We start from the raw sequence: 23,625 nt of genomic DNA, 5'->3' as shown, positions 1-23,625 counted from the left end.
ACTCCAGAGTTGATCAGTCAAGTAGCATTTATTAAGCACTTACTATGTACCAAGTTATCCTATGGTATGTTTAAGGTTAGAACAGTTCACCTTGATAGTCTCCTTCACACTCTCTTTTCATAAGACAGAACTATTTGATATTGCTTACAAATAATGAGAAATTCAGTAGTAAAAAATTTTCACACAAAATTGAAAGAGGAGGCCTAGGATAAAATAACAATCTGATTAGATAATGGGAAAGAAGGCACCAAATTATGCTCTTCTAAGCAATTATACATTCACATAAATGCACACATCAGCTTTTTGCTGAATACTTATTTCAATTCAGAAAGTTTTATACCAGATAACCTAAAACCAACCAGGAGTTTGGTCTTTGCTTTCAACAATTTAGCTAATTGCTTAAAAATATTAATGGAAACTATAAAATAATTAGTTTATTCTCTTTTAATGTAAAAGAACTGATTTTAATGCATTTATTATTTCTTTCCTTTAATCTCATTAATGTTAATGTTGATTTATAAAGGTAAAACAGTAATTCCTGGATAACATTAAGTTAATTTGTGAAAATTTCCAATTAATTTTATGTTGTTGTTGGATTGAAAAAAGCCAGTAGCATTTCTTAAAATACATTAGTGACTCCTCAATGCATTCTATGAAGTTTTATGTTTAAAGTGATTATTTAAATAATTAATTGACTAAAGACTCTTAAAGATTTACTGTATTTCCAAAATATAATATACCCAAGGGGTCTGGCTCAGATAGTGATACTACAAATGAATCTTTGTGAACAGAATTTTATTAGTAATGAGTTTGTGAATCAAAGCAAATTGAGATATATTGCCTCTTTGTAGAAATATTGGAAATACAATATTCAGGCAAATTTTCTAGAAAATTGTTTTAGAAATCTATATTGCCTCAGTGCTCTAGAAACCAAGTTACCATAACATTATAGTCTTATTCAGCAATAGGAAAAATGCAGATAAAATTATAACTCATTGGCTACCAGATCAATTTGAATTTTCTTGGAAAGAACATTAAACTTTTACACCTTCTATAATTTGACATTTGTGGAACCTAATCTTAATTGTTTTTTTTTTTTTTTTTTTTTTTTTTTTTATATTTTTTTTTTTTTTTATAATAAATTTTATTTTATTTAATAATAACTTCGCATTGACAGAATCCATGCCAGGATAATTTCTACACGACATTATCCCTTGCAATCACTTATGTTTCGTTTTTTCCCCCTCCCTCCCTCCTCCCCCCCCCCCAGGATGGCAAGCAGTCCTATATATGTTAAACATGTTGCAGTATATCCTAGATACAATACATATTTGCAGAACCAAACAGTTCTCTTGTTGCACAGGGAGAATTGGATTCAGAAGGTAAAAATAACTCGGGAAGAAAATCAAAAATGCAAATAGTTCACATTCATTTCCCAGTATTCCTTCTTTGGGTGTAGCTGTTTCTGTCCATCATTTCTCCAATAAAACTCAGTTAAGTCTCTTTGTCAGAGAAATCCACTTCCATCAGAATACATCCTCGTACAATATCGTTGTCGAAGTGTATAATGATCTCCTGGTTCTGCTCATCTCACTTAGCATCAGTCCATGTAGGTCTCTCCAAGCCTCTCTGTATTCATCCTGCTGGTCATTCCTTACAGAGCAATAATATTCCATAACATTCATATACCACAATTTACCCAGCCATTCTCCAATTGATGGGCATCCATTCATTTTCCAGTTTCTAGCCACTACAAACAGGGCTGCTACAAACATTTTGGCACATACAGGTCCCCTTCCCTTTTTTAGTATCTCTTTGGGGTATAAGCCCAATAGAAACACTGTTGGATCAAAGGGTATGCACAGTTTGATAACTTTTTGGGCATAATTCCAGATCGCTCTCCAGAATGGCTGGATTCGTTCACAACTCCACCAACAATGCATCAATGTCCCCGTTTTCCCGCATCCCCTCCAACATTCATCATTGTTTTTTCCTGTCATCTTAGCCAATCTGACAGGAGTGTAGTGATATCTCAGAGTTGTCTTAATTTGCATTTCTCTGATCAATAGTGATTTGGAACACTCTTTCATGTGAGTGGTAATAGTTTCAATTTCTTCATCTGAGAATTGTCTGTTCATATCCTTTGACCATTTATCAATTGGAGAATGGCTTGATTTTTTATAAATTTGAGTCAGTTCTCTATATATTTTGGAAATGAGGCCTTTATCAGAACCTTTAATTGTAAAGATGTTTTCCCAGTTAGTTACTTCCCTACTAATCTTGTTTGCATTCGTTTTGTTTGTACAAAGGCTTTTTAATTTGATATAATCAAAATTTTCTATTTTGTGATTGGTAATGGTCTCTAGTTCATCTTTGGTCACAAATTTCTTTCTCCTCCACAAGTCTGAGAGATAAACTATCCTATGTTCCTCTAATTTATTTATAATCTCGTTCTTTATGCCTAGGTCATGGACCCATTTTGATCTTATCTTGGTATGTGGTGTTAAGTGTGGGTCCTTGCCTAATTTCTGCCATACTAATTTCCAGTTATCCCAGCAGTTTTTATCAAATAATGAAATCTTATCCCAAAATTTAGAATCTTTGGGTTTGTCAAACACTAGATTGCTATAGTTGACTATTCTGTCTTGTGAACCTAACCTTTTCCACTGATCAACTAATCTATTTCTAAGCCAATACCAGATGGTTTTGGTGACTGCTGCTTTATAATATAATTTTAGATCAGGTACAGCTACCTAATCTTAATTGAAGACAGGTCTTTTCCATCACTAATTTGTGGCTCCTTTACTGCCAGGGATGGTGGTGAAGTAGAATTTCCTTACTTTCTATTCTAACTTGCTGCCAAATTTTTCTTTTAAGATCAGTACTGCCTGTCTTTCCCCTATCCTTCTGCTTACCTGGGAACTATATTTAAAATCAATCTTTCAAAACTCTTCATTCTATCCATATAATCAGTCTGCTCTGCTCAGATAAATCTGCTCCATAGATTTCAGACAGTAATTTCATTCTTTTTAAAGTATTGCAAATTTGTAGGTCAGATGTATAACTAAGGCAGGGACATCAGAAGTTTTCCAGGGTGAAAACTTTAGAGGGACTCCTCCTGGTGGACTTGGCCCAACAAGTGTTTCTTTTGCTGTCTGGTTTCTTGGGTGACAGGAATCTCATTCTGGGAGCCTTCAGTAATTGAGTAACTTCATGGTATTTTGGACTCACTTCCAGCACCTAAAATTACATTCAAGATATGTCTAGTTCCATAGTTCCTGCCACTTATTCCTGCTGGAGAGAAAAAGAAAGGAAGGAAGAAAAATTATTTGATGAGGATTTATTGCAGACTAAATTTTGAAAGGTTACAAAATTTCCTGACTAATAAAAACTTTGCTTTTATGTAACGAGATGAAGCAGAGTACTTTGTAAAAAGATCTGTGAAATAAAATCAAGAAAGGTAAAAGTTCATCTCATTAGCATAAAAATATCCTATCATCAAAGTGTTGTTTGTTTCATCTTTCAAGAATTCTGGCAAATGCTTTATAAAAGTACATTTGAAAGAAAGAAAATAATAGAAGCAAGAAAAAAATGTCGTCAGGAACATTTTCAGAGGGAGATAGATGGTGAGATTTCCATACATCAATAAAATCATGATCTTGCCCCTCACTGATACACACATATGCATATTTATGTTTGTGTATATGTAAACATGTATTTGTAATCCTATGTCAGAGATTTCTCCCTGACATGGCTAGGTACAGTCAGAAGGCTCTTTACCTCTCTTTTGGTTCATCTGTCCCTATCCCTGTCCCTGAAACACTTCAAAAAGTAATCATTAAGTTCCCTAATCTGTACCCCAGCCCATCTGGAAACATGAACATTTCTTACTTAAAGTGTTGCTTGTATCTCCTTAACTGAAAGCACTCAAATTTATAAGGCACCAAACAAAACAAGTTTTATTTTAATATTTTAAAAATAAAAAATATTTTAGAAAATATTTTTTGAAAAAAAAATTAATATTTTAGAAAGAACTTGGATCTGAGAGCATAGAAAACCTGCTTTCTTTTTTTACTTTGGGCCTCCACTTTCAACAGGTACTCATATTGTCCTTCTTATGTTTAGTGGGGCCATCTCCCAAAGGGGAAAGAACTCTGATTTTGTCAAGATTTTAGAAATGCTTCCCCCTCACCATTTCCAAACATTTTCAAGGTCCTACACTCCTGGTTTTACTTAAGAATATTCTTCTAAACAGAGGATTGGGGAACAAGGGGTAGGTTTGCTTTTTCCTAGTAGATCCCTTGCATCTCATTTACTTCTTAACAACTCTTTATATACTCCAGTGGTCAATATTCCACCTCCATATTGTTCTGATTATTGGCCAGACTGATCTCTTTCTTTCATTTATATTCCTTTAGAGTTTCATCCTCCATTTTGCTGCTCAGGCTTCTGGTCACAAGAGCCAATCTTCCCCACTGACATCCATCCCTCTGTTGCTACCTTGGTTTTTCTGGCTACTTCTATTTTCTAATTTCCTAGTATTCAGTGCCAGATGGTGCCAGTTCTTCAACAGTTGGATTACAGAGCAATTATCTACTTTAGTTATATAGCTCTTTAGACTTAAGTGGTCAGAACCAAAGTATCTCTGGTTTATTTGAGATTTTCCTGTTCCAGGTCCAAGCTCAGAAGGGCCATTTCTGATTTGGGTTTCTCCTAGTTACTAGGGCTTTTCCTCCCTAACATTATCTTCCATGGATATATATTTATGTAGATATAGATAAATATTTCCCACTAAGTTTTTTGGGAATATAGTTAGCCCTCATGCTCTCTTTCTATTGTCTATCTTGTTCTGTGACAACAGGACAAAATCATAAAAATTACCTCAAGGTTTTGCTGAACTTCCAGAAAATTTGAAATAGAAATTGAGCTTCATCCCTCCTACAACAGAGTTGAAACTAGAGGCAGGGACCACTATATCTTTACCACAAGATACCAAGATTTAGAGTGACAAACAGCACATGTAATTACTCAACAGGAGGAAGCTACTGAGTGTTATGACTAGTTAGCAAGAATAATGGCATAACATAGGAAGCTCACAGACATTGCATTCCCTGACTTGTCTCTAGCCCTACATCCCAAGTTATTTTTTCCCTTACCTAGTTCTAAGCTTCCTGCTTCCCTAGCAGGGGACAGGAGCTTCTATGTCTCAGAATAGATGGAAATCTCTTCTCTATTTCCCCAGGACTCTGTTTTGACATCTATGATCTTCCCCCAGTATCTCTTCCCCTCATCCACCTCCAAAAAAAAAATTGATCTTTAAAAGTTATTTTTTTAATGTTTTTGGTGCTCCTTCCTTAGGCTCATTTTGTGATTGCTACTTTAAATACCGTGTTTGCTAGTTATACTTCTTGAACTGGTAAAGATTCATGTCTCACTTTGCATATATGTGTACATGTTCAGCTAATTCGCTAAAGAGATGAAATGCCTTCCTCCAAAAACCAAATTAAGGGATTTTGCACTAGAATATAACCTCTGGGAAAGGATGAGAAAAAGTCCCTCATATATTTCAAAGCAGTGAATCAATTTTGCAATTTTCTTTTGGCTACTTACAAAGAAAAGATAACAACTACCTTCTATTATTGCACCCTAAGCAAAAAGAATAGTATTCATATTCTGTATCTTTTTTTCAGGGTCCCCAAGGACCTAGAGGTCATCCCGGACCACCTGTAAGTTTACCTGCCATTAGGCTTACACCTGAAATTCACACGTGTGCTTAATTGAAAAAGTTTTTTATTTAAAAAAAGGACAAAAAATCTGTTCTGTTTTTCAGGGCCCACCAGGAGCACCAGGACCACGAGTAAGTTCCACATTCTTTAAGTCCATAGAATAATTTCATACTTAAAAAATGTTTTCTGATGAGCACTATTTCTGTGTTCTAGCTTTGTGTACACTACCCATATTGTTGCCTTCCCAATACTGTACTGACCTTGAGACATTATTTTTAAAGTAGCTAGCACAATGCTTGGCACATTAATAGGCACATAATAAATGTTTGTTCCCTTCCCATTCCTCTTTTCCTTTCCAAGAGTAAACAAGTGTCAGGAGATCATTTATCATCTCAGAAGGGTATAGTGGAAAGTTACACTTTTAAATGTTAGCATTTGGAACATTATGTGTGTTTCCCACTTGAGAAAATTTGCATACATTTTTCCACTCTGTTCATTAAAGTGAAGAATGGTTTTTGGAAATGAATGGGTATGTTTCCTTCTATTGTATTTCATGTACTAGTAAAAGACTGAGTTAAGAGAGCAGTCACATGGTCCATAGAATAAAATAAGACTAAGAAGTCAGGAATCCTAGATATCTACAAGTATTTAAACCAGGAATTCCCCTTGGAGACTAGGCCTTCTTGTTCTTTGGTCTATAGAAAAAGAACCTGATCCAAAGTTAAAATTTCCATAAAACATCATGTTCACAAATATTCTTCTGTCATGAAAACCATAATAGCAAACTGAAAGATAGAAATGTTGCCAATGATAACCATTTTTCTATGATTTCTTCCAACCTTTTATGTAGGCCATATTCTAGGTATGTTCCCATCTCCCCCATTACAAACTGACTTATTAGTCAGGACGATTAAATCAATCTGGGGAGGCAAACTGAAGAACCCACACTTCAGCTTAGAACACCATGTTGAAGCTCCCAGAAGTACATTCTTTATATAGTTCAATCATTTTGCAGAGATGCCCGAATGCTTAAAGTATAGTTTAAGTAGCAAAAGTTACTAACAAATTGAGAGAATTACTGAAAGTTCCCATGCTATGGGTTTCCAAGAAAACAAGCAGTAGGATTTTTCTGAACTCAAATTAAAGGATTAGCTAACTTGGTCGTGTGCCAACCCAGGATGTTCTACCAATTCACAGCTCCTTCCTTGCCATTTTGGTTTCTCAGTAAAAAGAAAAAGAAAAAGAATTGCTGAAAGACTTGAGTTGTACTCATGGTTCTGTTGAGTCTTTCTCTAAAAATATCTTTTATTAAATACAGTGGTAGATTGAATTCTTTCTGTATTATTTCTTTTGGGAGTAATGGCACATTTTCCTACTTACCAAAATTGTTTTTAAGACCACAAAAGTATCAGTTTAAACTAATGTGGTAACTACTTCAGGACAGTATTATTTTATTCTGCTTTCCCTCCAAGAATGCAACTATTAAAAGTTACTAAAGTTATTTATTCTTTACTTTTCAATTCATTAAAATGAGGATCAGATTTCATTCATCTTCCACTTGAGTAGCTCTTTCCTCCATTTTCCTATGGTGTGGACAAATAGTTTTTTCATTTAAGAGCTGTGATTTTATTCCTACATTAATTAAGAGACCTTTGAGATTTGAGCGAAGGCAGTATGTTGTCCTTTCAGAGAGCCAGGCTATGTCTGCAAGAACTGTCGAACCATAAGCTATAAACCACCACCCCGTACACCCGCTTCAGATAATATGTCTGGTATCCTGGAATAGCACTGCCTTAAGAATTTACAGCCTCCACTTAGAGTACTCCATGTTGATCTTGTTGCTGATCTGAAACGGTTTTGTTTTATGCAGAAACAAATAGATATCAATGCTGCTATTCAAGCCTTGATTGAATCAAATACTGCACTACAGATGGAGGTAATATATTTTGCTTTATTTACATTGGCATGTAGAATATACAAATTATAGAGAGTTATTTTTTAGGAGGCCAAAATGTGGCTTCATCACAAAGATTGTATTTAAAACATATTGAAAAATATGAGACTGCTTTTTCATGGAAAAAGTTAGCTGTTTCTAATATGATTAAACACAAATGTATACAGAGGATGCTTTTTAAGAGAACATTTTTAGGGCACAATCTTTACACTGTTAAATGATTTACTATTGAGGAATTTAGAGTAAAGTAGTAGAATGAGTTAGCTATTCTCCTAAAAAGAGGATTGGCTATTATTGCTTCTTGGCTTTCTTAATCAAATACTTACCAAACAATAAAAGATCAAAAGAACATACCTCAGTAGGTATAATACTTTCTTCTTTTTTCCATTATTATCTTAGATTTCTTGCAAATATATAAAATGGGTATAGAGGGGGAGAGGAAGTGAAGTATCATTTCATTTTTTTAATGTAGGTAGATATTAATATATTTTATATTTTTAAATCCATATATTTTTAAATTTTCTTCTATCTTACATTTGCCTCCCATATGATTCTTTCCATGCTATGGACATGCTTCCTGCCTGTCTGTGATTTGTGTTGGTCATTGGATTTAATCTTCTGTGATGGCTGCTCCATGCTAATGTGATCATCACGGTGGCTTGGCAGAACTACCAGAATACTGAAGTGACTTTACTGGACCACAGTGCAGAAATATTCAAAACCCTGCACTATCTCAGTAATTTACTACACAGCATCAAGAACCCTCTTGGCACACGAGATAACCCAGCTCGCATCTGTAGAGATTTGCTTAACTGTGAACGTAAAGTGACAAATGGTAGGTACTCTCAGTTTTGTGATGTCATTAAACTTTTTTATTGGTGGGTTTGAAATTTGAAAAAAGCCTTTATATTTCTATCCTATAAAGTAGCATTTTAACATGATGAAAGGATATTACCTTTTTCTCCTAGACACTCTTCCTAAATAATCAAAGACATGATGGTAAAGAGCTTCACAATTCCATTTTCAAAAGAGAATCTACTGTCCTTAGTGGCCAAGATGCCCAACATTCATTCAGGTTGGCTCAGACCAATTCTCATACTCTTTGCCACCCACAATTATAGGGGAAATTTTTCTTATTCCTTTACTTGAAAACAAAGATGGAGAGAGAAAAAAGAGACAGAGACAGAAAGAAAAAGAGAGACAGGAACAGAGATGGAGAGAGAAAAACTGACTCACACAAAGAGCTAGTTAACAACAGAAGGATCAAGTGACATGTTTCTCTAAAAATATTTTTGTATATAATTTTACTATAATTCCTCATATATATGGAAAATACTTTAAATACAAATAATAATTTGTATATATTGTCATTTTATTTTGAAATTTAAAAAAAATTCATTCTTTAGCCCCTGTGCATGTAAATTCACTGTATCAAATGATATGGCTTGGTTCTTTAAGATATTCTTCAGTTCCAGTACTCCTTGAAAAAAAAAAATCTCAAAGACAGATCTCTGTCTGTGCTAACTGCCTCCCTCAAAAGGGAGGAGAAAGGAAAAATTAATCAGAACACCAGTTTCAAAGGGCAACATTGGTAAATATAGTTAGTCCCAGGCATCTGGTGAGCAGCACTGATGACAGCATCATCCCTAGCTGTCAAATGCAAATCTGCTCTCCATCTGAAGCTGGAACACCTGCTAATTAATCATTTTGGCCAAAATCTTCAAGGGGGCCCAATCTGTCAGTTTAAACAAATATTTTGACAAAAATTTTCTGTAGTGTAGATCCATTTTCACATTTGTCTCTATCAGAATATATGTTCCCTATATGTGTTACTTTTGTTGAAGTACTACGCAGTAAAATGAAGAAGAAAGATGCTGAAGATAAATTTCACCTTTTTCCTAAATCTGATTGGCAATGGAGATTATCTTATAGACCATTTCAGAGACTTCTGGCAGAAAACATCACTTTCTAAGAAATAATGAAAATATGTCACCAGAACTTTCTCCAAAAAAATTGTCTAGATTTCTTTCCTTTACAAACTTCTAGATCATTAATGGTATGACATCATCTTGAAAGGGAATTTTCATTGGAGCATCCACGACATCTTTGCTTGGCCTTCTGCTGCTTTTTTTCAATCAATAACTTGAGTAAAGAGATAAATGGAATCATTTTCAAATTTTCAGATGTCAAAAAAGTAAAAAGAATAGGCAAATAGATTGGGTGACAATTAGTATTTAAACAAGATGGCCCAGAAGATTGTACCAAATTGAATGGGATGAAGTTTAATAAGAATAAATGTTCATTTCTATGCCTGGGTTTAAGCAGTCGGTTTCACAAGTACAAGATGGGGGAGGCTTGTGTCTAGAGATGCAAGTGAAAGAGATATGGAAATTTGAGGGGACTTCACACTCAATGTGAACCATCAAAATGATATGACCAAGAAAGTGAATGCAGGATTATTGTACCTTAACAGAAATATAAGAAAAAGGACTACTTAATTTCAAATCCCACTGTGCTCTGTATCAGTCAATCTGCATTGGAAATACTATGATCCATTCTGGGCTACATTTTATATTGACAAGTTAAAGAGTAATCAGAAGATGGGAATGAAGATAGTAAAGAACTTAAAATTCAGACCACATGAGGGTCAGTTGAAAGAACTTAGTAGGTTAAGCTTGGAAATAAAAAACAGAAAATATGAGAACTTTCTTCAAGTACTGGAAGAACTGTCATGTGAAAGAGGATTTAGACTTGACCTCAGAAGGCAGAACTGGAGCCAATAGATAGAAGTTGTAGGTGCTTTATGTAAAGAAAAATCCCCTAACAATTAGAGTGACCCAAAAGTGTAGGGAAGCTTTGAGTTCTATCTCATTAATAAATTTCTTGACTATGTTATAGGTAGAATCTTTGTCCGTGTATATGCTGCACTGCATGAGTTCTCTTATCATTAGTTTTTGATTCTGTTCATTCTTTGTGGCCCCATGGACCTTAATAACTGTCCATGGGAAAGATATCAGGCTGGCTTGCCATTTCCTTCTCCGGTTTTATGCAATGTATTATCTGGGTTATACAGTTAGTAAGTATCTGAAGTCAAATTTTAATTCTTATTTTCTGTCTTCAGGCCCAGTGTTTTATCCATCATTCCACTTAGCTATCAACCCATTCCTCTTTTATTTTCACCACTAGTAGATCCTTTTATTTCTATAATCTTATGAAGATTCTTTCATAGACAATATGAAAGAGTCTTGATACAGTGTCAAGAACCCTCATCCTAAATCTAAGTTGACTCTTATTAACTGCAAATGTGGGCAACTCACTAAATTTCCCTTCCTCTTAATTTCCTTGAAAAATAGAGATGATGGCACTTCTACTGTGTACTTCATGGTTTTGTAAAGAATGTTTCCTTAACTTTGAGATATTTTTAAAATATGGAGCTATTTAGCAGTAATTATTACTGACATGTTATTAGCTGAACTTGAGTAGAAATATTCATATATTTGTCTTAGTGATTTACAAAAATAACTTCATATTTTTGACCAAAATGTTCTTTCCTAACTCAATAGGGTATCCCAGAAGGCTTAGTACAGTTTTAAGCTATTTAAGCTTAAAATACTAAAGCTTCAATAGATTAAACCTGTTCTGGGACTTTGAGAAAATCCAGTGTGATGATCCAGTCTAAAGATATATCATTATATAACATCATTACTGATTCTATTAGGAGGCAGCATGAGATAAGGAAGGACTCAAACTGGGAATCCAAAGATCTAGGTCCTAGTGTTGTCTTTACTGCTATTTTTTGTGATGTTGGCAAGGCATTTAACCCCTTTATATCTTAGTTTCCTCACATATTAAAATGAAAGTGTTAGATTAAGCAAGTTCTAAACTCTCTTTTAAGTCTCTAGGATCTTTGATGAAATGAAAATAGTTGAAAAATAGTTTTCTTATTTCTTATGATGATTTTTACAGCACATTCTCTTGCTGGATGAAAACAGATTTATGAACATTGGAGTTTTGGGAATCTAACTGTTTCTCAAAAAAAAAAAAAAACATTAAAAAACATCTTCCAAACAATCTTTAAGAATGTTTCAAATACGTTTTAGTTTAACACTTAATCCACTCTTTTTTTTTCTATAAATTGATAGGAAAATACTGGATTGATCCAAATCTTGGGTGCCCTTCTGATGCCATTGAGGTTTTCTGCAATTTCAGTGCCGGTGGCCAAACGTGCTTATCTCCTGTATCTGTGACAAAGGTGTGTATATCTCTTATTTTAGCACAATTAGCCAGACTCGTTCTCAGGTTCAAACATCCAGATAACTGTAGATATGATGATCCTTAATTATACATGAGGACAAAGTTCTATTACCCCAAGAACATAAGAAGTAAAATTATCTGACTTTTTAAACTGTCTATTCAAGGTAAGTAAAAAAAATTCTTATTTTTTTCCAAAATTCTATTGATGATCTTTAATAAATAAATGTGTCTATATATATATATATATATATGTATACACATGTGTATATATACACACTATAGACATCTGTATATACATATGTGTATGTATAAAAATATTTCTGATAAATATTTATGTATATACATATACATGTATGTGTGTATATAAATATGTATATATTGGAAAAATTCCCATGTGGAAGCCCTGACTAGAGAGTTCCCTGAAGTACTAAGAGATTAAATAAATTTATTATGATCACACATCTAACATTTCCAAGGCAAGACTTGAACCCATCTTTTCCTTACTCCAAGACTAGCCTTCTATCTATCACACCATGCTTCCTCTCATATAACTTATATGTAATATGTTTTACATACACATATGCCTCTGTCAGCTACAGTGTCTGTCATCAGTGACTAATGATATAAATTTTAATGATACTGATGTCATTATAAAAAAACTCAGCACAAAAACTATTAATATTGAACATCATCTATAAAGTAAAAGGTAAAAATTAACCTTCCCTGGATGTCATTAAATACTGTCTTTCTTTAAGTATTTTTTCCTTCTAGTCATAAATTAATTATTCTATAGATATTAGGGATTTTTAAAATCTACTTTTGGCCATATGTTTAAAACATGTATGAAGCAAAAAAAAAAAAACTTCATTCCAAATAATATGCTTATATTAAATTGAGGAAACAAAGCCTATGTTTATCTCTCTTATAAATGGGTTTTCTAGAACTTCCTATGGTGGAGCATTTGACCTTCACACTAACAGAGAAGTCTTTCTTTGAGAGAGAGAGAGAGAGAGAGAGAGAGAGAGAGAGAGAGAGAGAGAGAGAGAGAGAGAGAATATATATATCATCTCCTTATTCTTTTGGCCTAGCCCCTGATATAACATACCTCATTCATCTTTAGGGGCCTCTTTTAATAATAGTCTATTTGGCTCAATTTCTCAAGATTTCCTCTTGGAACATCAGAATTTGGTCTCTCCTTTAAAGGGTCCCAAGTAAGCACTCAGACTAAGATAGCAAAACTGTTGTTTTTTAGTTAGCCTGAAAGAAGCAGAATGGCCTCTGATCTGAGGTCTTTGATTTGCAGGGAAACTTTTCTTTCTTTTTTGGAGAGCATCAAACAACCCTTCATACCTATGGAGAGATATGGATGCACCCTCCCTTTGGACCAATATAGTCCTTAAGGTATAGGGATAATTCTGAGTCGTTCCACAATGCACATTTTCCAACTTGTAGATGTATATGATTTCCTATTAAGACCATGTGAATGAGCAAGTTCCTTTCCAGATCTAGATATATTCCAGCTTTTTTGTGTGTGTACTTATATTTTCTTTTGTAGCCCAAATTTCAATTATCCTTCTGTTTTATGGGAACTCCTTTCCAGTTCTCTTCCCCTAAAGATCAATCTTGAGTTCTGACATCTTCAACCTTAGAAGAACTTCTCTTTGACACTCTCTCTTGTAGAAAGGCTAAGAATTCAAGTGCATGAATTCTGTCCTTCCTAAAGTATCAACTGCAATAGGAAAATAACAGGAAACTAGGCGATAGCAAATGTAGACATAGATTCAATTAGGTTGCATGAAGAAGACCTTGAGAGAATAACCTGCTTGTTGTCCAGATAGTTTTACAGAGAATCACATGCATCAAGATTGATTTTTACTGTTGGCTACAATGACAAAGCTATGGATTTAATTAATACCAGGCAAAGACCTTGCCTGGAACAGTGTAGGGGTTGGATAGAAATGGAATGACAGTGGAGTGTCAAGAGAATCCAAACCTTGCCCAGTTAGTCCCCCTCCCTTTATGAAGAAAAATTACACCTAGAAGACAGTAAATGAAGAGAAGTTCTTGGCACAAGTGCAGCTGTGCGTTTTTTGCTACATGTGGATTAGAACCATTAGTCAAAAAAAATCAGTGACATGAAAATGTGTGGCCATTAAGGAGTAAAGATTTTCTTTCCAAATTGAAATATGCAGCCCATATCTCTACCTAGCAATTGCCAGAAGATAGAACTAACAATGATCTTTTAATATTTGGGGAGTATGCTCCACTGAGAAATCTTGACAAAATATATCTTCATTTTTCACCTCCAAAAGCTGGAGTAAAAGGAAATTTGTTGTCTTTTGGGATGGTACTAAGTCAATGTAACAAAGATAGTCTTATTCTTCCCTCTGACTTATCCATGTCACCCTACTCAATTCTCTGGAAGTCTGAGTCATCATGGAAAACAGGATAGAGTTCTCCAGTTTTTTGAGTGGTTTTAATAACATTTCTGAATGAGTACAACTGCTGTGGTTCCTTCGTCCTGCCCAGTCTTTAGGTTGTCTTTATTTTGTTATCTGTTCCTATTTCTTTGTTCCCCTCTTCATGACCTTCCCATTGTTTTCTCCCTCCTGGCCCCCTCTCTCTGAAAATCCAAAGTAATGACCAAGCAGAGACATAGAATGTTATTCAATTTTCCATCATTGTCACCCCTATTCAAACTCTTGTTCTTTCTCTAAAAGTGTCCCACCAAGACAACAAATCCAGTTTTTGTCCCTCATGGACAAAACTCTCCAAATCAAAGCTTGCCAAATGTTGGCTATTGTGCCTCCTGTGGCAGTACACCTTAGTGGTCTTAATGCAAAGGCATAATCATGCTTACTGCTTGCCAATAGTTGCTTTGTAGAGGGGATTCAATAAATATAATTTCACCAATTTTTAAATGCTTTATATATAGTAGATATTTTTCTAGGTGTTTGTGATAAAGGAGTTTGCATTCTGCTGGGAGAGGGGCAATGATTAGGCAAACTACAAGATACATACAAGGAAATGTCAAGAGTAAAGAGAGAAAACAGAGCTTGACTGAGCTTTGGAAGTTCTGACATCTTATTTATGGTATGGAGAGGGATGGTGATCTGATGATCCAACAAAAGAAACTAAGGGAGAACAGCCAAAAATACAGGGGATTTCTCAGAAAGAACTCCAAAGAGAACAATGTCTCAGAAACTGAGAGGGAAGAGAAAGAGTATCTGAGAGGAGTGCCCTTAATAATTGTGACAAAAATTCCAGAAAAGTCATACTATAAGGCCTGAAAAGAGGTCATTGGATTTAGGAATCAAGATCTCAAAGAATAAGTAAAGTGATTCTTTGGCTTTACTCTCTTCTATACCAGAAAAAATGTTCCTCCAGTTTTTGCTTTAAAATATTCAAGGAGGGGATGGAGGAACCCACCACTTCTTGAAAGGACAACTACAACTGACCCTTAAAGGTTCTGGGGGTACCTCTACAGGGTTGGGAGGGATTCTCCCATTGTTAATCAACAATGATTAGATTCCCAATTTCAGTTAATACCAATTAGCTTTTACATAAAACTATTTACTGCAAAGATAGAGAATAAACAGAAGTACAAATATTTTTGCTAATACCTGGGACTTGGTTTTTACCTCTGCCATTTCAGTTAGGAAAGCAGACTCAACCTTAAGATATATCTATATAGCATTTGATCCCAAGATCAGATCAAAGGGATCCCAAGATCCCTGACAAAAGCTAGATGACTAATGGATAGATCAGTCTTTGGCTCTACTACTGCTGGGCTAGGAAAAGTAGGTGGTTCTGGACCTAATTTTTCTGTCTTCAGTTTTCATCAAACTCTAGCATATACTCCAGTTCCCAAACCTCTGAGGGCTTATTTGCCTAACATTCTAGAGTACACAAGGTTGTAGCTCTCTGCATTTTCTTTTACCTCAAAGAAGGAAAAAAAATTTAGGACAGAAGCAATCTGCAGACCATGAACAGTAGGCTTCACTCCAGTCCCACTGGGGAGATGAAAGTCTGAGACCTCTCTCTTACTTTCTCCAACACTAATAAGTTTGGGAATAGCCAAAGACCAATGTCTGGGCCAGCTAGACAATCAATTAATTAATCGTTCTTTTCCTCAAATCACAGTTAACAAATCAGACCCATCTACTGAACTTGCTCCAAATCAGAACATTTCTATGACATGTCATCACGCCTTTCTGAAGGCAGACTTGCAGCCTCTTCCATATGGGGGATTGCATCATCCTCACCCTATGCCCTTATAAATAGTGGAATCTGAAAGCAGAGTCTTTCAGCAGCCATCCAGCACAGTCCATACAATCAGTAGCCAAAGCACTTCTCAAGTGCTTACTATGTGCCAGGCACTATACCAAGCACTGTGTTTACAAAGAAAGTTTGCCCTCGGGGAACTCATAGGTGTTTCTGGACCTAATGCATACATGATCCATATGGAATTAATTGGCTGGTTTTCTCATTGGGAAGGCACTAAGCTTAGAAAAGGCCCAGAAAGCTTCTTGCAACAGGTGGGATATTAGCTGAGACTGGAAGGAAATCAGAGAAACCAAGAAGTGGAAAATAAGGAGAGAATCACAGGTATAAAGAATAGCTAGGGGAAATGCCTGAGTGTTGTAAAAAAAAAAAAAATTAAGTGCAGAGTGGGAAGCTGGAGTATTTATGTAAGAAACAGAAAGGAGGCAGAGTCATTGGATTGTAGAATATGTGGAGAGCAATAAAGTAGAGGAAAAAATTGGAAAGATAAAAAAGAGCCAGTTCCTGAAAAGCTTTAAACACAAAAAGGAATCCCTACTGTCACACACTCAACAAATGATTGTCCAACCTCTGTTTAAAAACTTCTAAGGAAGGGAAATCATCCCTTCTTGAGGGAAATTATTCCATTAATTGATTTCCATTAATTGATTCCATCAATTGATTGTTTTAGTTGTGAAGAAGTCATTCATATGGCATCAGCCACCTGGATAGAGTGTATAATTGTTTACAGGTTTTTGTCATATTTATCCAGTCATACTTGCCTTCCTCGTACCCAGGTCCAGTCCTAGCTTCATCACTAATTTGCCCCACACACCAGTTTATCAATTCACGTGAACAGTCTAATTGACACTTAGCTTTTCTTACTTTGTCTAGTCTTTCCAACTAATTATCCTTAAATTGACTCTATCTTCCCAAGTTATTAGGATTCTTGTAATTCTCTTTAACTTTTTTATGAATCTACTTCTCTATTACTAGAAAGGAAATTCTGAAATAGTACTTGGGTCTGAAGATTATTCTTCAAAATTTTCTCAACTTCTCTCTTCCATAATTCAAACTGACCAAATTCACTAGTCCAAACCTCTCTAATTCACGTAGACAATTTTCTTTATTATTCAACCTAAGTTCTTCCTTATCTCCTTTTTCTTCTACAACCTTCTGTAATACAAACCAGAATCAGCCCATTCATTGATAATGATGGAAAGATTGGTTTCAGTTAAATTTTTGAATCCCAAGCCAGAATGTAATTATGGATTGGTGTAGCTCAAGGGTATCAAAGTCAATTAGAAATGAAGGTTATTTGTAGGTATATTAAGGATCCCTGAATTGACATATTGTTGTTATCTATGTTTTCTTGCATTTTTATTTATTTTGTTAAATTTCCCAATTATATTTTAATCTGTTTTTGGAAGGTAATTGGGAATGTTGTTGACCCCGCCCCCAATATCTCTACCTGTTTGACACCTCTAGTCTAGCCTAGAGGACCTCTAAGGCCTCTTCCAACTCTGAGATTCAGTGGTTCTCAGAAAAAAAAAATGCCTTGTCTTTATTTTGTATAAATTTAAGATATTGAAGCTTAAAACTGCAGTAAGACTTTTGGGGCACCTTGTACATACATGATCTAATCAATTAGAATGAAAGTTCCTTGAGAGCAGGAATTGTTTCACTTTTGATTTTGGATTCATAGGAGCCCAGTACAGTACTTAGCACTTAGTAGATTTTTAATTATTGATTGATTGAAGTGGGATTTAGATTTGAGGAAGGGGAAGAGATCTTAAGAGATCAGTAGCAAGTCAGAACTGCATTTTGCATATGAAAACATAATTACTTGAATATCAAATTATTCCTGTGAATTATAATCACATATTTCATAAAATTCCTGGAAGATATATATGATATCTGCCATGTTTAGCCCCATTTGCTACAAGACAAAAAATTGTTCAATTGCCACATCTCATAACATAAGTATTATTTTCATGAAATTAGTTGGAGTTTGGAATTGGGAAAGTCCAGATGAACTTCCTTCATTTGCTGAGCTCAGAAGCTACCCATATCATCACTATTCATTGTCTGAACACACCAGTATGGACAACTCAAAGGACTAATGCCCCAAGATCACCTATCAGTTTCAAGGGATGGAATGGCCAGATCTTTGAAGAAAACACGGTACTTGAACCAAAGGTGCTTACAGATGAATGCAAGGTAAGAAAGGAATGGAATGACATTTTAAAGTTATATACATTACACTGAAATAGAGTCAGTGATCAATTTTTAAAATTAGTATGAACATGAGATGTATGAACATCTATTTCTTTTAGTTTAATTGTATTGTGAACAGAGAGAATTTATTTTTCTCTAGACTAGTAAAATCAGACTTTATTTGTCAGTGTTCAAATAGATGAAACAGTTCAATTCCATTCGATTCCATAAATATTAAGCTCCTCCTTTGTTTAGCAAACTGCTTCAGGAAAACAATAAAAATAAATTGCATTGCACTTACCTTCAATGAGTTTTCATACCATTAATGAAGTATTTCAGGCATGTATTTTTCCTTATATTTAATGCAATTGACTTATAACTATAAACTTTTCAATTTCAATATATGGGAAAATATCCTAATAATTAGAATTTGCCAAAAATGGAATGGGTCACATTAGAAAGAGTAAACTCCCCATTATTATAAGCCCTCAAATAAAGATTTGTGACAACCTTTCAAATAGGGATTGAGTATAATTTATTGGAATGTAAATTATAAAATTTGAATTATAAAAATATTGCATAGGACTGAAAATCAGGAGTTCTGAATTCTATCCTGATTCTAATCAGTGGATAATTGGACCTTAGTTTCTTCATTTGTCAAATGAGGTTTTATAATAGATGAGCTCGAATTTCCCTTCCAGATCTAAAATCCCAAGTGTATCTTGTTCTTTCTAGCCTCAGTGATTTTGCTCCTGTCATTCCAACCCTTCATCTGAAATGCTCTCCCTTATTGTGCTGCTCTCTGTTTGCTGAACTTCTATCTGTTTATCTTACAAGATGCAGCTCAAATCTACTTCATACCTGAAACATACTTGCCTTGGTCAATCCAATTAAAAATGATTTTTTTTTCCTACCTCTGACCTCTTTTAGGACTATCTCTTTATCTCATACAGAAAAATTTACCATTTACTAAAACTTTCCTATTAAAAGTAAGTTCCTATATCTAACATGTATAGGACTACCTGCCATCTAGGGGAGAGGGGAGAGGGAAAGAGGAGATCAGTAGCAAGTCAGAACTGCATTTTGCATATGAAAACATAATTACTTGAATATCAAATTATTCCTGTGAATTATAATCACATATTTCATAAAATTCCTGGAAGATATATATGATATCTGCCATGTTTAGCCCCATTTGCTACAAGACAAAAAATTGTTCAATTGCCACATCTCATAACATAAGTATTATTTTCATGAAATTAGTTGGAGTTTGGAATTGGGAAAGTCCAGATGAACTTCCTTCATTTGCTGAGCTCAGAAGCTACCCATATCATCACTATTCATTGTCTGAACACACCAGTATGGACAACTCAAAGGACTAATGCCCCAAGATCACCTATCAGTTTCAAGGGATGGAATGGCCAGATCTTTGAAGAAAACACGGTACTTGAACCAAAGGTGCTTACAGATGAATGCAAGGTAAGAAAGGAATGGAATGACATTTTAAAGTTATATACATTACACTGAAATAGAGTCAGTGATCAATTTTTAAAATTAGTATGAACATGAGATGTATGAACATCTATTTCTTTTAGTTTAATTGTATTGTGAACAGAGAGAATTTATTTTTCTCTAGACTAGTAAAATCAGACTTTATTTGTCAGTGTTCAAATAGATGAAACAGTTCAATTCCATTCGATTCCATAAATATTAAGCTCCTCCTTTGTTTAGCAAACTGCTTCAGGAAAACAATAAAAATAAATTGCATTGCACTTACCTTCAATGAGTTTTCATACCATTAATGAAGTATTTCAGGCATGTATTTTTCCTTATATTTAATGCAATTGACTTATAACTATAAACTTTTCAATTTCAATATATGGGAAAATATCCTAATAATTAGAATTTGCCAAAAATGGAATGGGTCACATTAGAAAGAGTAAACTCCCCATTATTATAAGCCCTCAAATAAAGATTTGTGACAACCTTTCAAATAGGGATTGAGTATAATTTATTGGAATGTAAATTATAAAATTTGAATTATAAAAATATTGCATAGGACTGAAAATCAGGGGTTCTGAATTCTATCCTGATTCTAATCAGTGGATAATTGGACCTTAGTTTCTTCATTTGTCAAATGAGGTTTTATAATAGATGAGCTCGAATTTCCCTTCCAGATCTAAAATCCCAAGTGTATCTTGTTCTTTCTAGCCTCAGTGATTTTGCTCCTGTCATTCCAACCCTTCATCTGAAATGCTCTCCCTTATTGTGCTGCTCTCTGTTTGCTGAACTTCTATCTGTTTATCTTACAAGATGCACCTCAAATCTACTTCATACCTGAAACATACTTGCCTTGGTCAATCCAATTAAAAATGATTTTTTTTCCTACTTCTGACCTCTTTTAGGACTATCTCTTTATCTCATACAGAAAAATTTACCATTTACTAAAACTTTCCTATTAAAAGTAAGTTCCTATATCTAACATGTGTAGGACTACCTGCCATCTAGGGGAGAGGGGAGAGGGAAAGAGGAGAAAAGTTGAAACAGAAGTTTTTGCAAGGGTCAATGTTGAAAAATTACCCTTGCGTATGTCTTGTATATAAAAAGCTATAATAAAAAAAAAGTAAGTTCCTGAATGTCTGGGACCATTTCTTAAAATTCATGGTAGCTACCATAAAACCTACACAGTTTATTGCATAAAGTTTTATTGAATGAATTAAATTAAACTTTGGAAATTAGCTTATCCTTTTCATTCTCTTCTGAGTTTAATTTCACTGAATTATAATCACAGGTCATTTTATTATATTTGAGGTCCAGATGAGTGTTAAATATATAATGAACAAATTGGGGAACTATGGAAATGAATTCTTTTTAATATGAAATATGATACTGTGATTAATAAATTCTATGATTATGATGATTTTGAGGCTTCCAAGGAATAGGCAGACTAAAGGAGTTAAATTTACTTGCAGTCAGGAAAGCTTTTCATCTTATATAAAGAAATATCCCAGAGAAGTAGAGGCCTGTGAACTACTCAATGTGAGAAATGGAACAGACTCTTTCTCTCCAACCAGCTCCATGATAACCAGTAAATAGGCATCAGAGCTGGTTGGAGTGTGAAGGTGAGAAGCAAAGAAAACATTGAAGATAGAAGGAGAAGTAGCAGAGCTCAGAGTTTCTATTTTGTGAATATAGAGGTCTTTTTTTGATGATGTTAATTATCAATGAAAAGTTGCATATGAAAAACATGTTTCTGTGTGTATTTACAGATTCAAGATGGCAGCTGGCATAAAGCAAAATTCCTTTTTCACACTCAGGACCCTAATCAACTCCCAGTGATTGAAGTACATAAACTTCCTCATCTCAAAACAGGACAGAAACACTACATTGAAAGCAGTTCTGTGTGCTTTCTCTAAGGACTCTGAATCAGTTCAGGATTCAATCTGATTGATGGCCAGGGAATTGTTGCAAAAGGGAAAAAAAAATACAGATGAAGACCATCATTACAAAAATTTTGGGAAATGTGTGAAACAAAGCATTGGCTATAGTTTAAGAATCTCAGGAAGAAAAAAGACTTCCTCCTAAGAAGGAGAAAAGGCATTTTTTTTAAATAAAAGGACTATGATATTGATAAATGATATTTAATTTTTTAAGAAATATATACTGATCAATGCTTTCTTGTAGAATTCCCTGGGACTGAAATTTATATCTGATTATGGAATTCTTCAGGGTCTTGTGTTCTTAACCTATTTGACAGCACTGTAAAAATAAATCCCCTACAGACAGCTGGAGACATATACTACCATGGAGCAATACTGGCTAATGCTCCCTAATGTGCAATAGTTTCTGTCTGAGAATAAATTAAGTCACCGTTCATTAAATCTTATTTTCCCCACCACTAAGCTGTATTCTGGTCCCTAGAGGGCATGTACATCTTAGGCAAGGGTACACTACCTCTTATGTGTTGCCTGTTTGTGTTGCAAGGTGCTCGTTCAAACCTAAGGTGCTTCTGGCTTTAGCATCAAGCATTTGGTTCCCACCATTGTTGTTGTCATTCTTTAAAGCTATGTGTACTGGTTACATCAAGATATGTTTTGGTTGTTAGTACTTATTTTAATTTGTTTGGTCACATACTTTAAGAAAAATGTTATTTATATGAAATCCTTGTTCTTAAATTTTTTTTTTTTGTTATGGATGTGGACTAGACATTAGCACGTTGTATCTTGTGCAGGACAGTTTGGGGGAATTTCTTCATTTTGTTTTTATTTTTAAAACCATTGTAAAAAATACTTCAGAACAGCTACATACAGTAGTAGGTTTGGATTTATACTTTCTGAATTAGAGTACTATTTTAAACACCATGATCATCTGAGATGATGCTTTGTATATATGTTTTTGTAACTTTTGGAAATTGTTAATACAGCATATATTTTGAGTTGCTGCTGTTTTAAATTATAACCACCATAAATATTTTTGCATCCTAGAAATTCCATGTTTTTGTGCCATTCTTTGAGTCTGTTTCACTTTTTGTTCCTTTTGAGCCTAAAAGAATTCACTTTTCCAGGCTTTAAAGCAATGTTTCAGAAAAGATGGGCTTTTACTATTCAAAACAGGTTTACAAAGCTCACTACCTTTCCTCGTTGCCAGAAAAACATTCATTTGGAGAACAAGAAAAAGATCATCCTTTTCTGTATTTGGGAAAATGTGTTCTGATGTTATTAACATATGTTTGGCCACAGCAAGTCACATTTGCCCAAATATAATAAAAATGTTCTTCAAACAGTTTTGTTGATGGGGTGTTTTCTTACTTTGTTACCATGTCCTTTCCTGAGTATGTATTCCAAGCCCACTGACCATCTCTGATACCTCATTTTAGCATGGAGATGATCTTCAGTTCCCAAAAACTATGCCATGAGAACCCAAGCTATGACAAATCCTACTAAGCTAAAAAGCTTTCAAGTAAAAGCTCGCCAATAAGCCTGTCATCAAAGGACCAATCATCCTAGCCAAGACTGGAAGGCTCATCACGGAAAAGCTGGCCATCAGGTGATGCATTATGGCTACAACGACTCATGAAATAATCTGCTGAAGTATGGAGGGGATTCCATCTTTATCAGCAGCCCGAATACCTGAATTAATGATCTATTAGTAATAAAATACCTGGAGAAGATATATTCAACTAAAAAGGTCTGTTGTGCTGTGGTATATGAT

The 23,625-nt window shown here is 34.6% G+C and overlaps 1 protein-coding gene across 1 annotated transcript in view; it reads left to right on the top strand.

Moving 5' to 3' along the window:
* Positions 1–22,901, top strand: part of COL24A1 (collagen type XXIV alpha 1 chain) — a 354,155-nt gene extending 331,254 nt beyond the window's left edge. Inside the window, exons 55-61 of the mRNA XM_051999253.1 lie at positions 5,691–5,726; positions 5,831–5,857; positions 7,597–7,662; positions 8,347–8,515; positions 11,823–11,932; positions 18,202–18,417; positions 21,684–22,901. Of these exons, the coding sequence (XP_051855213.1) occupies positions 5,691–5,726; positions 5,831–5,857; positions 7,597–7,662; positions 8,347–8,515; positions 11,823–11,932; positions 18,202–18,417; positions 21,684–21,830 (771 nt within the window). The 3' untranslated portion in view covers positions 21,831–22,901. The remainder of the gene's footprint in view (positions 1–5,690; positions 5,727–5,830; positions 5,858–7,596; positions 7,663–8,346; positions 8,516–11,822; positions 11,933–18,201; positions 18,418–21,683) is intronic.
* Positions 22,902–23,625: the final 724 nt, after the last annotated feature.

This window comes from Antechinus flavipes, chromosome 4, assembly GCF_016432865.1.
Source record: "Antechinus flavipes isolate AdamAnt ecotype Samford, QLD, Australia chromosome 4, AdamAnt_v2, whole genome shotgun sequence".
Lineage (NCBI taxonomy): Eukaryota > Metazoa > Chordata > Mammalia > Dasyuromorphia > Dasyuridae > Antechinus > Antechinus flavipes.
This window is presented reverse-complemented; position numbering and strand designations above follow the sequence as displayed.